Here is a 14623-nt window from a genome sequence, read left to right as displayed (position 1 = left end):
TAGCTGGTTTTAAAAAAGGTTTGGATAGGTTCCTGGAGGAGAAGTCCATAAACTGCTATTAATCAAGTTGACTTAGGGTCAGCCACTGCTATTACTGGCATTAGTAGCGTGGAGTCTATTTAATGTTTGGGTACTTGCCAAGTACTTGTAGGCTAGATTGGCCACTGTTGGAAACACAATCTGTGATGATCGTAGAATTCGAGTTGTGCTGTAAATATGAAGCATCAGATTCGTGCAGGGAAGGACGTCCCAAGTCTGACAGATACCTGAGCCAAAAATCATAGAAAACAACAAGGAAACATATGACAGTCATAGCTGAGACATAGCCAGGCAATTTGGCACCTATGGCCAAGTGAAAAAAATTCACACTCACCCTATAAACGACACCACAAACTGAGAGTGTCTCAGTTAAATGGTTTTATTTAAAACATAACTTTTATCATTTATAACCTATAAGAAAATACAAGTGTTACCTTGTTCCCAAAAGTTTGACTCTTAATGTCTGTATGGATGTGATCCCTAACTCCTGCCCAAATGATTGCTAGTCGCTACCATTTTAGGCAGTAGGCACTGAAAAAAGAGTGAACGCCTGGACGGGAGTGGAGTTAGGGGGAATTCACTGGCTTTTTTGGAAACTGTTAGGAAATTTTGGGAAACGGATGCCTATCCAGTTTAATAAGATCACTTTAAACGTCACATGACTTCTCAAATTTACCAGCAACTATTTTGAATAAGTAACTTTTGAATTTGACAAAAACATTTTGATTTTAAGAGGGGTGTGCAGGCAAAAAAAAAATGTTGCTTTGGGTGGGGTTCCCCCACAAATTTAGTTTCGTCTAATGTTTGTTTTGTTTTCTGTAGTTTACAAAAATGAAATAAACATTATCTATCTATTTATTTATTTAAAAACATTCATAGCCTGCTTATAGTGAACCAGTCATGCTAAGCGAATTACAGTACAGAATTATACCATGCAAAAATTGCATTCCACAAAATATATACATTTTAAAAAGAGTAGATCCATACCTAAAAAGCTAAAGTGCACGAAGATCCTTTGTTAAAAACCGCCAAAGGATTCCTGGAATAGCAAAGACTTTTAACCATCTGCGAAATAGCTTTTGCTCATCAACGGACAGGAAAGAGTTGGGCAAGAAATTCCATAACATGGGCTTTGCAATGGAAAAGGCCCAACATCCAGTCTCTCTTAAATGAGCACGCATTATTCTTTCCTAGTGAATTAGAGAACTTTTAAAAATTATATTAAACTAATTAGGTTCTAGATCTTATCAACAGCAAAGCAAACTCCCTCCACTACTTGGCATATTGTGATGCACCACAAAAACACACTCGGAAGCTTTGTAGCAAACCTACTACACCATGACAGCACTAACAGCCAGGACCCACACAGCAGCAATCCTTCCTATGAAAACATAGTAGCATAGTAATGATGGCAGAAGCAGACCAAATGGTCCAACCAGTCCATTCAGACGCATAAGTTTGTTTCGAACATTGGTGCAACTTATACTCTAGGCATTGCGTTACCCGCAATGTTATAGGATTCCCCCTCTTAGAACGTTTTCCTCTGAAAAATATTGGCGAACTTTACATGTTTGCATGCGATTTGATAAGTTGTTCTCTTAAAAAAACAAACCCACACATTTGTAGTCACAGCCTGCCCAGTGGCCTCCCCCTGACAGAAACCCGCTGTCACCCAAAAACAAAGGCCCCATCTGGCTCCGGTGGCATAACCAGAACTGAATTTTTGGCAGGGCCCAAGGTTAGCATGGGTGGGCACTAAGCATACAGATCTGAGCCATGTGTTTATACTCTTAGTGATAAATACTGCACCTGACAATAGATTTCTAAATAACCTGCTACAGCCGTCATACTTTTAATATTTCAACTCAATGACTTCAAGCACTTTCCAATGCTAAACTTTATATATAGTTATAGAAGCATTTCAATTATATTTAAAGACAAGCCGTTAGGCCCGTTCAAACGGGCGAGATTCCATCGGTCAGAGCCGCTCTCTTCTCCAGAACTTCTTACCCTTCCCACTTACTCACTCATATCCTCTTCCCTTTTCCTTCCATCCCCTCTCATCTCATCCACAACCCCTTCCCTCTCCCTCAACCCTCCTTCTCTTCAGCACTTCTTACCCTTCCCACTTACTTACTCGTATCTTCTTTGCTTGTCCTTCCATCTACTCTCATCTTCCCTTTCTTTCCCCTCTGACCTAATCCACATCTCCTTCCCTCTTCGTTAGCCCTCCTCAACTCCCTTGTATTCTGTTATACAGAACGCGGCGGTTTGAATGTGTGGCGCACGCAGGAGTGATTCCACCACCCGGGGGCACGCGCACGGGGGAGACTAAAGCAGCGCAGGCACTTACTTCCTTGCACGGCTCCCAGTCTTCACAGTGTTTTCTTTTTCCGGCCTTTCTGTTTACTATATTTATTTATTTATTTAAAGTTTTTTGATACCGACATTCGTTAAGAAAACATGACATCGGTTTCTATGTAACAACAAATGGCCAACGGGGCTTTACAATGAAACTGATAAGAGAACTGGGTAGGGGGGGGAGGGGGGAGAAACAAAAGTAATGTTGTACAAATAGATAAACGCAATAAAAATAATTATATACAAGTATATTATTTACAATAAAATGTTAGGGGGAGAGAGTTAAGAAGGGGGTCGAATGATAGGGATGAGCACGCTGGCGGTGTCATTTCGGGCCACAGAAGGGAGAAACAGAATGCGTCAGCCTGAGCTCTCTGTGCCGCTCATGCGTGGTAGAGCTGCTCTCTACTGCGCATTTGCGGCACGTCGGTCAGGGCTCATTTATCTAGTTAGATGTCTCAAAAGGCAGTATCCCATAACTTACACATAACCATATAAAGTCTACTATAAAGCCCTATCTCATCACATATCACAGTATCCTGTGAGGTGTTTTAAAACCCTATAGAATGTTGTACCTGCAGGGAATAGCACTGACCCGAAGGGCTTTGTTTTTGGGCGGCAGCTGTGTTTTTTTTTTTTAAGGGTGGGAGGCAGGCACCAAGGCTGGCTACATCTGCAATTTTTTAAAAATGTTCAATGCATACCCATAGATAAGCGAGAGATGGGGAATGTCGGGAGAGAAAAATGAATAGAAAGAGAGGTGGGGAAGGGCAGAGTGAGAGATGCAGAGGGGCAGGGATGGAGGTTGGTTGCTTTGACCCCCCCCAACCAAAAAGCCATTCCGCTGCCCTTGTCTGTTCCCGTGACCTAGAAGAGCCAGATGATGGACTGTTGTCAGATGTGACTCTGGATCCACTCTTTTATTTAATATAAACTGAGGCTGATGCATGTTCATTAAGAGAGCAAGTTTCAGAGGGATTCTGCGGGCAAGAAAAAGTTTACCCACGTAAAAGGATCGCCAGAAAACTGCCCACACTGTTTACAGGTAAAAGTAGGTGCATAGCTCCACCAACTGTGCGCTTTTACCCACATTGTAGTGGGGGCGTTCTCTGGGAGGGGTCCGGGGAGAAAACCATGGGCGCAGTTTTGGTCATGAAAAGTATCTGCAGTACTCTGGGGAGTACTTTTCCCCTGGGACAGTTCTCAAAAATCAAAGCACACGTGTGCTTTTCCTTTAAAAATTGGTGCAAAGCCCGCAGCAGGGCGGGGCAGTTTGAAAATTGCTCCCCTGAATGGTAAATGATAGCTTCATTTCATGTTATCGTAAAGTAATTTATTTATGTAGTAGTAATTTATTTATATTAATTTCTTTCAGATGCTGCCCACTTAATGTGGTTTGAAAAACTCTATGTGTGGCTGCAGTGTTTTGAGAAATACGTCCTATATCCAGCAATAATTTTGAATGCACTCACAATCAATGCTTTTTCCATCAGCAAATATAAAAGATTTGGTACCCAGTAAGTTGCTTAAATCATTTTATTAATGCGACTTTACATACTATTCCTTTCTTTTTGTTTTTATTGGCCCGGCAGTTTTAGGGTTACCAACCGGCCGCAGATTTTCTGGACAGGTTGATTCAGACCTGCTTTTACTCCACTGCATGCAGGGACCTTGTAGTTCTGACTTCTCTAGTGCATTCCCTTAGAAAAGAAGGGCTACAAGTGAGGTAGCAGCAGGACTGGATCAACTTGTTCTGAAAAAATCTGGAGCCAGTCGGCAACCCTAAGCGGTTTCCTGCAGTTCCCTTGAGTTTCCAGTTCAATTAGAGCCAGCTTCTACCTGGGCCATAAGTCTTAATTTTCAACTCCCTGGAATTTGCACCCCAAGTTTAGCCCTCTCCTGCCCAGCCCATCCATTGCAGCAACGGTCATTAGTGAGAGGCCATGGACCGTGGCTCTCTCTGGCGCTTGGTGCATTCACGCGCTTATCCTGGCCAGAAGGTGTAGTCATTGTGCGATGACTGGGATTTCCGTCCTCCTTAGGGCTGCCTGTGAACATTGCCTTCGCAGCACTGAAGCCCCGGCAGAGTGAGAAGCAGAAGCTGAGCTTGGGAATCAGACCCAGGACCCGCATGGCAGCTCACGGCATTGCCACTGAGTCACGACGCCAGGCCCATGCCGTTTCTCTTAAGCAGCATGGGAGCGGGGCAATTCACAGTTTCATTATGATAATGTAAGCTGCTCTGGGTCCTTTTTTCTTTGGAGGAGGAGGAAGAGGGCAGTACAGAAATAGAAAATAGTTATCTTTGCCTGTTACAACTGCCGCCTAGCAATGAAATAGCTACAACTTGAAACCATTTCCTGCTTTGGTTGTGGAAATTTCACAGAGGTATTTGGGCCATGGACCGATCAGTGACTGCTTCCTTGTTCCCTCGTTATTCTTGGGTTTATTGCTAAGTAGGTATTTCATAATATGTGCGCTCCTCCTCGTATTCGCCAGGAGTCGCCTTGATCTTCCTTGGTGTTTGTTAAGAACAGAGACCCTTTCTTTCCTGGCCTGGTAACACGAATGTGTGTGTTTTTTTGGTTTTTTTTTTCAGCTGTGATATTCTCCTGATAACGGTTGCTGGGTTAAAGTTGCTACGCTCCTCCTTCTGTAATCCCACCTATCAGTTTGTCACCCTGAGCTTCACCGTGGCCTTCTTTCACTTTGACTACAGCACTTTCTCGGAGGGCTTCTTGATGGATTTCTTCATTATGTCCATTGCGTTTGACAAGGCAAGTTCAACGCTGGCTCCCTTTATTCTGCTTCAGAATTTATTCAGAGGATTTATTGTTTTATGTGGCAGCAGCGTTTTTTAAAAATTACCTTTACTGCTAACACTTTATAATTCTTTTCATTCAGGAGGCAATTTTCAAACTTTCTGCATTGGGACAAAGTCTTGGGGAGGGGTGCTTTTTACGCACAGACCTGGCACCAGTTCCAAAGGCAGAGTAGATGGCATACGTTCCCCTCTGAAACTGGCCACAGGTATCACGTAGCCATTGGACACGTGCCCTGCCTGCTTTATGTGTGGGTCCAGTTTTTCAGGGAAAATAATGCACACAGAGTTGAAGGTGCAAGCTGCATGCATCGGTTTTCCTCCTCCAATCTAAACGCATGCCCAGGAAGGCCTCCTCTGAATATGCTTTTAAAAAAAACAAGCACGTCGTGGAACCTCCCGCTCACTTTTATTTATAGGCACCTGATATTCCACCTGTTCTTAAACTGTGAGGGAGGGCAGTTCTCGGGCAGCCAGTTTAGCTGTGTCAGTGGCTTAGACCAGTGGTTCCCGACCTGGAGTCTGCGAGACCAGGAGTGGGGGTCCCTCCAAGAGAGAGGCAGCTGAACTGCAGCAGCTGAGAAGAAGAGCAGGCCGATCTCACTTTTGAAAAACTCTGCTCTAAGGCGGCCGCTGGCTGATCCCATGCTGTCCGTGCTGAGGCGAGCCCAAATCTGGACAGTGAGGGGGTGGGGAAGAACCAGGCTGATGGCCTGCCGGGACATCCTGACCTGGCAGAGAGAGGAGGCAGGGAAGAGTGCCGCTGATCACCACCACCACCAGGAGCCTGAAATCGCAGGAGGAAGAGGGGAGGAATAGTGCTGCCGCCGGCATCCCAGTTAGCTGCTGCTCCACACCACTGGGGGGGGCGGTAGCAACCCTGAGGAGGGCTTCTGGGCACTGGTACATGTGCTCTGGCTGTTTTACTGGCCTGGTACCAGAGCTCCACTGAGTTTTATGGCGAGCCAGCACTCGGAGATGGTGATAGAAAAATGAGCACCTCGCGAAGGGGCCACAGGGAGTGGAAGGCAGGAGAAAAAGCACTCAGAAAGAGGCCATGGGGCTCCATCACTCAGGTGGGGGCTATGAAAGCAGAGCAGGAGGGAGTGGATAATGTGGTCTGCGTGCATTATTTTCGTCCCCCAGCCTAAATACGTTCCCCAGAACACCTCTGTGCGGCTGCAAGCCTACTGGCTGCGCTGAGGGAGAGAAAGTTTCAGACAGCAGATTAATGTGGGCAAAGCGCTTTTTATATCTGTGTAAATGGCTTTGAGACTTGTCCCCTCTGAGGGCACTTTTCGAAGGGATTCTCCACAGGTAAACAGATGCTCTGCTGCGGAAAAGGCCCCTTTAAAAAATTGACCCGCCTCTTCTGGTGGGGGGAAAAGGGGGTAGGGCTGAACCATCAAAATATGCGTGGGGAGTTTATTTGTAACTCCAAGGTGTACTTCCAGGAGGCAAGTTTGCACCTGCACACGCTAGAGGTAGACATACAGGCGCTGTCCCCACTGGGGGTGGGATTTTAAAAGGGGAAATTTCTCTTTAAAAAATCGACTTGCCAGGCCCTCTGTGGAGAGACTGAAAATCGGCCTTCCTGCGTTTTACTTTAGTGATCTATGTAGAAAATTGTCATGCAAATAAAGTTTCTTGAATCAGAATCTGAGAAACCTATCAGCACAGAATATCATCCTTTGGTGACTGATCTTGGTCTGCAGTGTCCATATAAAACTGATATTCTAAGGGGATGTCCTGATTGGTTGCAGAGGTCTTTACAGAATTACAAAATCAGCGAGTCCTTTTTACCCATCGAATTTCAATCAGTTTTTTTCCAGCAAAGTTATGTGCATACCGCAAAGTGCATAAGTGCTAACCCCACCCAGACTCTGCCCCTGGATTGTCTCTGCTCGCTGCACGTAAGCCACTGTTTTATGTGTGGAAAGCTTTGGAAATTGCTCTCTAGGTCTAGCAGACAGTGTCATGGATATCAGGCGGGGAAATACTCAAGGTGAAGGAGCAATTCTTCTCTGTGGCTCCCTTCTCGACTTCTATGTGCAGACAGCACATTTGGCATGGCTCCAAACTGATCTGATTTCAGGTACATCATCATTTGATAAACAGGCTGCATTTCACAGGAAACCATGAGTTGTATAGTACTTAATTCCTGTGCTGAGCCGTGATCTAGATACAATGGTTTTAGAGCAATTCCTGGAGGCAGAGCTGTGATAGCTTCTTAATTACTCCTTTATCTCCGATAACAGTTTTAGAGCAGTATCTTTAAAAGAAGCTGTGCTGGCTTCCACTTTAAGCTGTAACAGTTTCCTCTAAATTAGGTTCCTAATTTCAGCCAAACTTAGGGCAATCTTTCTAATTTAGGGACCTAAAACTTGGGCTCTGAAATTTAGGATTGCTGTTCATTTGCTTAGATTTAGGCTTCTAAATTAGGTGCCCAGTTCTGAAAATCAGTGCTAAGCGCATAACTTTGCTACATCAAACCTATACCCACCAGCATGTTAGGATCCTAAATTTAGGTACTTAATGGAACTAGAAGCCCACATTTAAGCATGCAGGTCAAATAAGATTTCAAAAAGGCCAGTTTTGGTCCCTAACTCTAAAAGTTAGGAGCTTAAACCCTTTGAAAACTGACCTTCTGGTTGATGACACGTCTTTACTGAGAGTAAATCCCATGTTACTCACACACTACTGTTAGTAGTGTGTGAGTAACATGGGATTTAATATTAGGTCGATCAAGAGACTGCATGAATATCAACTAGATTATATAGTAGCTAGTGTAATATCCTAGAATATTTATGATTATGAACTAGAATATGTATACGCTGCGGTGTCGAACTAGAAGGTGAATGCTGACACACAGTATGTGATCGTTGACCATGAATATGTATGTGGCCATTGTAAACCGTTGTGAACTTCTTTTGGAACGACGGTATATAAAACGCCTAAATAAATAAATAAATACCAAATCTTAGGTTCAAATGGATCCAATGACACATCAGTTGCTCCGCAGGAACGTTGCCGGTATGCACAGTTTAGCAGTTTGCTGAAATTTACCAGCCCATGCTGACTATGTTTATGTTTATTTGTACTTGATATACCACCTACAGAAAAGGATCTAGATAAATATATAAAAGATATACGTAACACAGTTCCCTATATTCACAGTTCTTCTCTTGCGCTCGCTCCTCTGATCACTCTCTAGAGCTGATCTGTTCCTGAATTGTTCAAGACCTGCCAGATCTACTGTGGGTTCCATCATCACTAGGAGGGGGTCTTCAAAACACAGGGATCTCCTGAGCTGTGCTGCAGGGCTGCACATAATCACAGCCTCTCCTGACAAACTAGAAGTACATTTTCAAGTCGGACAGCTCAGACTTGACAGGCCTTCACTATAATCCTCTAGGGGATTCGGGCTTCTTATCCCTTTTCCAAGCTCATTGTCACTTTATTCTCTCCTTTACACTGTCACCATTAGGCTCATTTTCTCTGAAAAGTAAAAAGGTTTTCCTTCCACGCTTCCGTGCATTTAATTTGGGTTGTGAAGAGAGACCTCAGGGACTCAGTTAGTCTGAAATTGGATAGTTAAACTCTGTGGGTACCAAGCTGACAACAACAACAAAAACAAACCCAGCCTGCAGTACGGGGTCTAGAATGGCATCTCCACTGACTAAGGTCTATAACATCAGAAAGGCAATCATGGGAGCAGAGTCCGCAGTGGTTCCCTCCAGCAGCACTGCATTCATCTGCTTAAGTACTTTTCTCGTAGTGCGGTTGTTCCATGAATTCATTTTCACGGTTTGATATTCTGCTGTAGTTTTCTTTTTGTTATCATTTTCAAACTAAATGTCCTTTCTGTCCCCTGGTGCCCAAGCTATAATGGGGAAATAGAGGGAGGGGTAGTTCTCTTTATTGTATTGCCTTCAGACACAACGAGGTCTATATTCAAAGTGATATCTCCGGGTAACTTTTAAGTTAGCCGGAAAACCCCGATATTTAAATATGTGGCCCCCTGTAACCGATATATTTTATTTTATCTGGGTTGGTCATTAACCAGATAACCTTTTTTTCTGGATACATTGTAGGCATTCCACAGGTGTTCTGGGGTGGAGTTAACTTAGGCAGATAGCTCCAATATTCGGAGCTAGCCAAATAACTTTTTATAAGCAGGGACAGGCCTCAGAGCAGAGTTAAAAGTCACCCGGAAACGTGCGCCTGGGTAACTTTACCTTAACTGGCAATATTCAAATTATATAGCCGATGAAAGTGGCCCAATCATCTGCCCCCACTAAAAGCGGGTAACTAACTAATGTCGGGCATCGCACCCCATCCCCCCACCAGCCCTCCATAGGAACGTAATAAAGTTGCAGGCTTATTGGTCTGAGGAGCTGCCCCTCCCCGCGCCTTCTCAAAGCATATTGGCCTCCCCGACTCTCCCCCTCCCCCACAAACCCAAACTATCCCGCGCCACCCAGCGCCCTTACAAATCACCAGGGCTGGCGGGATTGCATTGCAACAGTACTGCTCTCACCAGCGTCAAGTGTCGCTTTGGCAGCAACGCGGGATGTGTAAGCTAGCTGCATTGCTGTCAGAATAACGCAGTGAACCACAGCGCCACTCTCACTAGGAGAGTGAAAGACTGTGTCACATATCTGCAAAATACACTTCCTTCATAAAGATTTAAAAAACATCAATACATTACTTTTTCTACTCTGAACTGCTCCCGCATTCCACCCCCATTTGAGGGTGGAAACAAGCTGCATTATTTATTTATTTTATTTATTTGAGTTTTTTCTATACCAGCATTCGCGATGGGAATCGCATCATGCCGATTATACAAACGATATAATAATAAACCTTAAAAAAATACACCCCTACCCAAACCCACATAATAATAATAAGTAAATAAAATACCACCATCTCCAAACCCTCAAATAACCACCCCACCACTTAATATAGCAAGACCCAGTACTACCAGGCAAGCTACAAAAGAATTTCTTCCTGTCCCTCCAGGTGTCTCCCTTCAGGAGTGTCCTGCTGGAAGTGTCCCATTCCTGGTGGTGGTTTTGTAATTATATTTACTCCTGGGGGAATTCTGCGCAAAAAAATGTAAAATTCTGCAAACAAAAATTTAAAATTCTATGCACAAAAACTTGAAACTCTGCATACTTTATATTGGGTCAAAATAACACAATATACATGACAATCTTTAAGTAATTTAATTTAAAATGTAATTCAGAAAAAAATATAACTTAAAGATGCAGAGTTTTAAATATTTTGAACAGGATTTCCCTAGATGTTCACTGTGAGAGTGTCCCTTCCACCCTTTCTCCCTACTCCCCTGGCCAGTTTCCTTTCACTTTGCCCTCTCAGACCCCAACTCCTCCATCTGCCACTATCTCTCCCCTCCAGCTCTAGGCTCAATCCCTTCCACTCTATCTCCACCCCCAGAGTTTGACCCCTCTCTCAGTACTGCCCCTCACACAGGCTCCCTCTGTACCTCTCTCACACACACACACAGACTCCCTCTCTCTAGTGCACATACACCCCCCCTCATACAGGTTCCCTCACTCTCTCCTGCACACACACATATCCCCGCATAAGACTCCCCCCCCCCCCTCTCTCACACACACACAACCCTCATTCAGGCTCCCTCTCTCTCTTGCACACACAGGCTCCCTTTCTCTCTCACACATACACCTCACACAGGCTACCTATGTCTTTCTCTCACACACCCCTGAACACTGGCTCCTTCTCTCGCTCACCCTCCTACACATAGGCTCCCTCTCTCTCACATACACATATCCCTTCACACAAGCTGTCTTTCTTACACATACCCTCACACAGGCTCCCTCTCTCACAAACAAGCAAGCACCCTCAAAAATACACAATCCCTTTTCACACACACCAGCTCCCAATCTCTCACACACAAACACACTCCTTCACAATCTCCTTACATAGGCTCCCTCTCTCTGGCACCCACACTCACGCACCCTCACACATGCTCTCCCTCACCAGTAACACTCACTCACTCTCACCGAGGCCTGCTCCTTCTTCGCCGTGAGCGGGACAGCCTCTGCTCATGGCAAAGGAGCAGGCCCCAGCATGTCACGAGCAGGATAGCCTCCGCTCACAGTGAAGAAAGAGCAGGCTCCAGTGTGCGGAGGCTGCCCTTCTCGCAGCACGCCGGGGCCTGCCAAATTCTGCACAACTGTGCAGGAGGGGAATTCTGCACTTTGCAGTAGCGCAGAATACTCACAGAACTGTATATATTGCATGCTGGAGCATGGAAATTAAATCTTATATATTTATTTATTTATTTATTTATTTTTAATTTTTATATACCGATGTTCCTGTAAAGAATACATATCGCACCGGTTTACAAGGAACTGAACAGACGCCTCCAGGGCGGAAATACATTAAAACAGTCGCCTCAAGGCAGAATACATATACCCTTGTCTGGAGGGTTTGCTTGGTTTCTCCAAAATAGTGCAGGCTTCTCAACTGTCTTTCAAAACAGAGGGTATGATTATTCTTATATCCTTGATGAGAGAAGTATGATTTATATAGAAACGTGACAGCAGATAAAGACATATGGCCCATCCAGTCTACTCATCCACACCAACTGTTCAATCTACAGTCCCTACCACCCCTTCAGCGATCCCTTGTGCTCATTGCATACTTACTTGAATTCAGATACTGTCCTTGAAAAGGTCAGGTATAATTCCCTTCCCCAAAGAGCTTACCATTCCGCTTTTTTTTTTTCAGGCATTTCAAAGCATTCAGGTACTGTAGGTATTTCCCTATCCACAGAGGGCTCACAGTCTAAGAGGGTAACTTTCAAAGGGGCGCGCAGGTGCACATTGAAGCGGGGGGGTGTGTCGGCACTCGCCCAGGAACTTGGCTATTTCATAACAAGCGTGCACATATGCGCGTGTGTTTTCTAAAGTTGCCCAGACGCGCGTAGGTGTGTGCGCGGTTTTGCAACTGAATGCACACAGCCGTGCACATCCGGGTATGAGCTGCGTAAGTGGGGGAATTATATAACAGACCATGCCATGACCAGTTTCACCAGTTCATGCATCAGTTCTCCCAGTCTAGAGCTAGGTCTTCCAAACCCCCCCTCCTTGTTCTTTAGCTTGCACTCCCCTTCAGTTACCCCAGACCCTTTTGAACTCCTCAGGAACATATGTAATTTTTATTATTTTTTTAAGTTTACACCTCCTCCGTAGCAGAAGTAAACTTACACGGCACTGGGCCTGGGTATGTGCCCAGGGGTGTAGGTACTTGTATGCACAGCTCTTGGCTGTGCCCCAGAACCCCCATGTACCGCCCACACCACGCCCCTTTTTTGCTCCAAGTGAGATGTTCGCGAAAATCAAGAGATGCACGCACAGGAAGGAGGCTCTTAAAACTGGGTGGGTGCGCATACGTCCCGCATGTGCACACATCCTCCCACTTTTGGCGAGCGCCCGGCTTTTTAAATTCACCTCTGCGTTTCTACCTGAGGCAGTGGCGGGTGAAGCGACTTGCCCAAGTAGGAATGAACTACCAATCCATATCCATGGGCCAAAACTGGGAATAGATTTTTCTCTTAAGGGTTCAAAAGAGAAACAGCAGTAATAGACTTCAGTAAACAAGTTATCACACACACTGTGGTATTCGCTCTATAGCGGAATAGCAGAAAGTTATAGCAGTTAGCAGAATAGCAGAATTAAACATATTTGATTTTACGTAGCTCGCATGCAGCGCCAGCTCATAACCCTAGCCAGCTGGTATTGTTTGAAATGACCTTGACATTGTCAGGCATGATGCCATAATAGCTCTTGATGTTCTCTATCTGCAGCTCTGGGCTCTGCTTCGCAAGCTGCAGTTTGTCCTGACGTACATAGCTCCCTGGCAGATCGCATGGGGCTCCTCGTTTCATGTCTTTGCTCAGCTCTTCGCAATACCACGTATCCTTTTGGTTCCCTCTGGGCGGCGTCGGCAGTGCACAGCTCTTATGTGTTCACGTTGCATGCCAGAAGCATGTGACGACATTTCTAAGCAACCAAATAATAGAAGAATTGGAAGACACATGCCAAGAGAATTAAAAAAAAATGACAACTTGTGAGAAAAAAGAAGTGTTCTAAATAATGTTGAGAAAATTGAGCTAGATAATTGTTCTCATTTCAGACTCATCTTTTGGAAAAGAGATTCTATGCTAACTTCAGCTCATCTTCATTTTTTAATGCGCATGCGCACTTTGGAGCAGATTTTCAAAGACCTACGCGCGCCGGGCCTATTTTCAAAAGGCCCGTGGGGCGCGAATGTCCCGGGGTTTTTCTGAATGGGCGGGCAGGGGGCAGGATGGGGGCGGGACATGGCGGGGTGGTCCGGGAGCGTGGCGTGGCAATTGGCCGGTGCGCACAAGTTACTCCTGCCTCTGGCAGGCGTAACTTCCAAAACAAAAGTACGTGGAGGGTTTTCTTTAGGGCTGGGGAGCGGGACAGGGAGGGGAAAGTGGGGGTGGGGAAGGAAAGTTCCCTCCAAGGCCGATTTCAGAGGGAAAGTGGAAAGCCAGCGAGGCTCCCCGAGGGCTCGGCATGCGCAATTTGCACTAGTGTGCACACCCATGCGCCTGCCGACCCCTGATTTTATAACATGCGCATGGCTGCTCGCATGTTATAAAATCAGGTGTACATTTGTGCGAGCCGGGTTGCGAGCACAAATGTACGCCTGCACGTATGTTTTAAAATCTGCCCCTTTGGCACTAAAACGAAACATCCTGGAGTGCATGAATTGTTTTTGCATTCTTTTAACTCATGCTTTTGACACGACACAGGAAATTTGTACTTGGTGATAATTGATATTTTTTATGTCAACACAAAATCTTTCTACTTTTCCCTTTCTTTTCCTTTGGGTTTTCATTTTAATTAGAAATGGCTTTTGCTGGGACCACAACGACTGAGGGGAATCCAGGCTGGCCGGCTGCATCATCTGAGGTGGCCTCAGACACCATAACAGGTCCCATCTATTGGTGCAGTGATGGGCATGGGTAAACCTTGGGAGTCCAGGATCTACTACATATCAACTGCTACATATCAACAACACCTCTAAAAACCCTAAGATACCATGCAGCCTAACTAATGATGTGTGTTTTCCTTAGATGATGCAGGATATAGATGTTGAGCCTGGCTCCTCTTAGCTGGAGCTCACCCCACCAGAGGGGAGGCACACGTGTACATTTTGACTGTTAAAAAGTCAGATTTTTGAGTAAATGAGATGGTGTCTTACAATTTTCAGAGTTCTAGGAAAATTCTAGATCTCTTCTCATCATGTGTGGCAGTTTCCCACACTGCATGCAGCTACACAGTACACCTCAGTTCTGAGTTTATGCAATGAACATCGGAC

General features: G+C 45.1%; 1 protein-coding gene across 1 annotated transcript in view; it reads left to right on the top strand.

Annotated features, from left to right (window-relative positions):
• PCNX2 (pecanex 2) overlaps positions 1 to 14623 on the top strand; it is a 236970-nt gene that overhangs the window by 141261 nt on the left and 81086 nt on the right. The window contains exons 20-22 of the mRNA XM_029593868.1: positions 3776 to 3917; positions 5000 to 5177; positions 13077 to 13185. Of these exons, the coding sequence (XP_029449728.1) occupies positions 3776 to 3917; positions 5000 to 5177; positions 13077 to 13185 (429 nt within the window). The remainder of the gene's footprint in view (positions 1 to 3775; positions 3918 to 4999; positions 5178 to 13076; positions 13186 to 14623) is intronic.

Source organism: Rhinatrema bivittatum, chromosome 3 (genome assembly GCF_901001135.1).
Source record: "Rhinatrema bivittatum chromosome 3, aRhiBiv1.1, whole genome shotgun sequence".
Taxonomy (NCBI): domain Eukaryota; kingdom Metazoa; phylum Chordata; class Amphibia; order Gymnophiona; family Rhinatrematidae; genus Rhinatrema; species Rhinatrema bivittatum.
The sequence above is the reverse complement of the archived record's forward strand: the minus strand, read 5'-3'. Positions and strand labels throughout refer to the sequence as shown.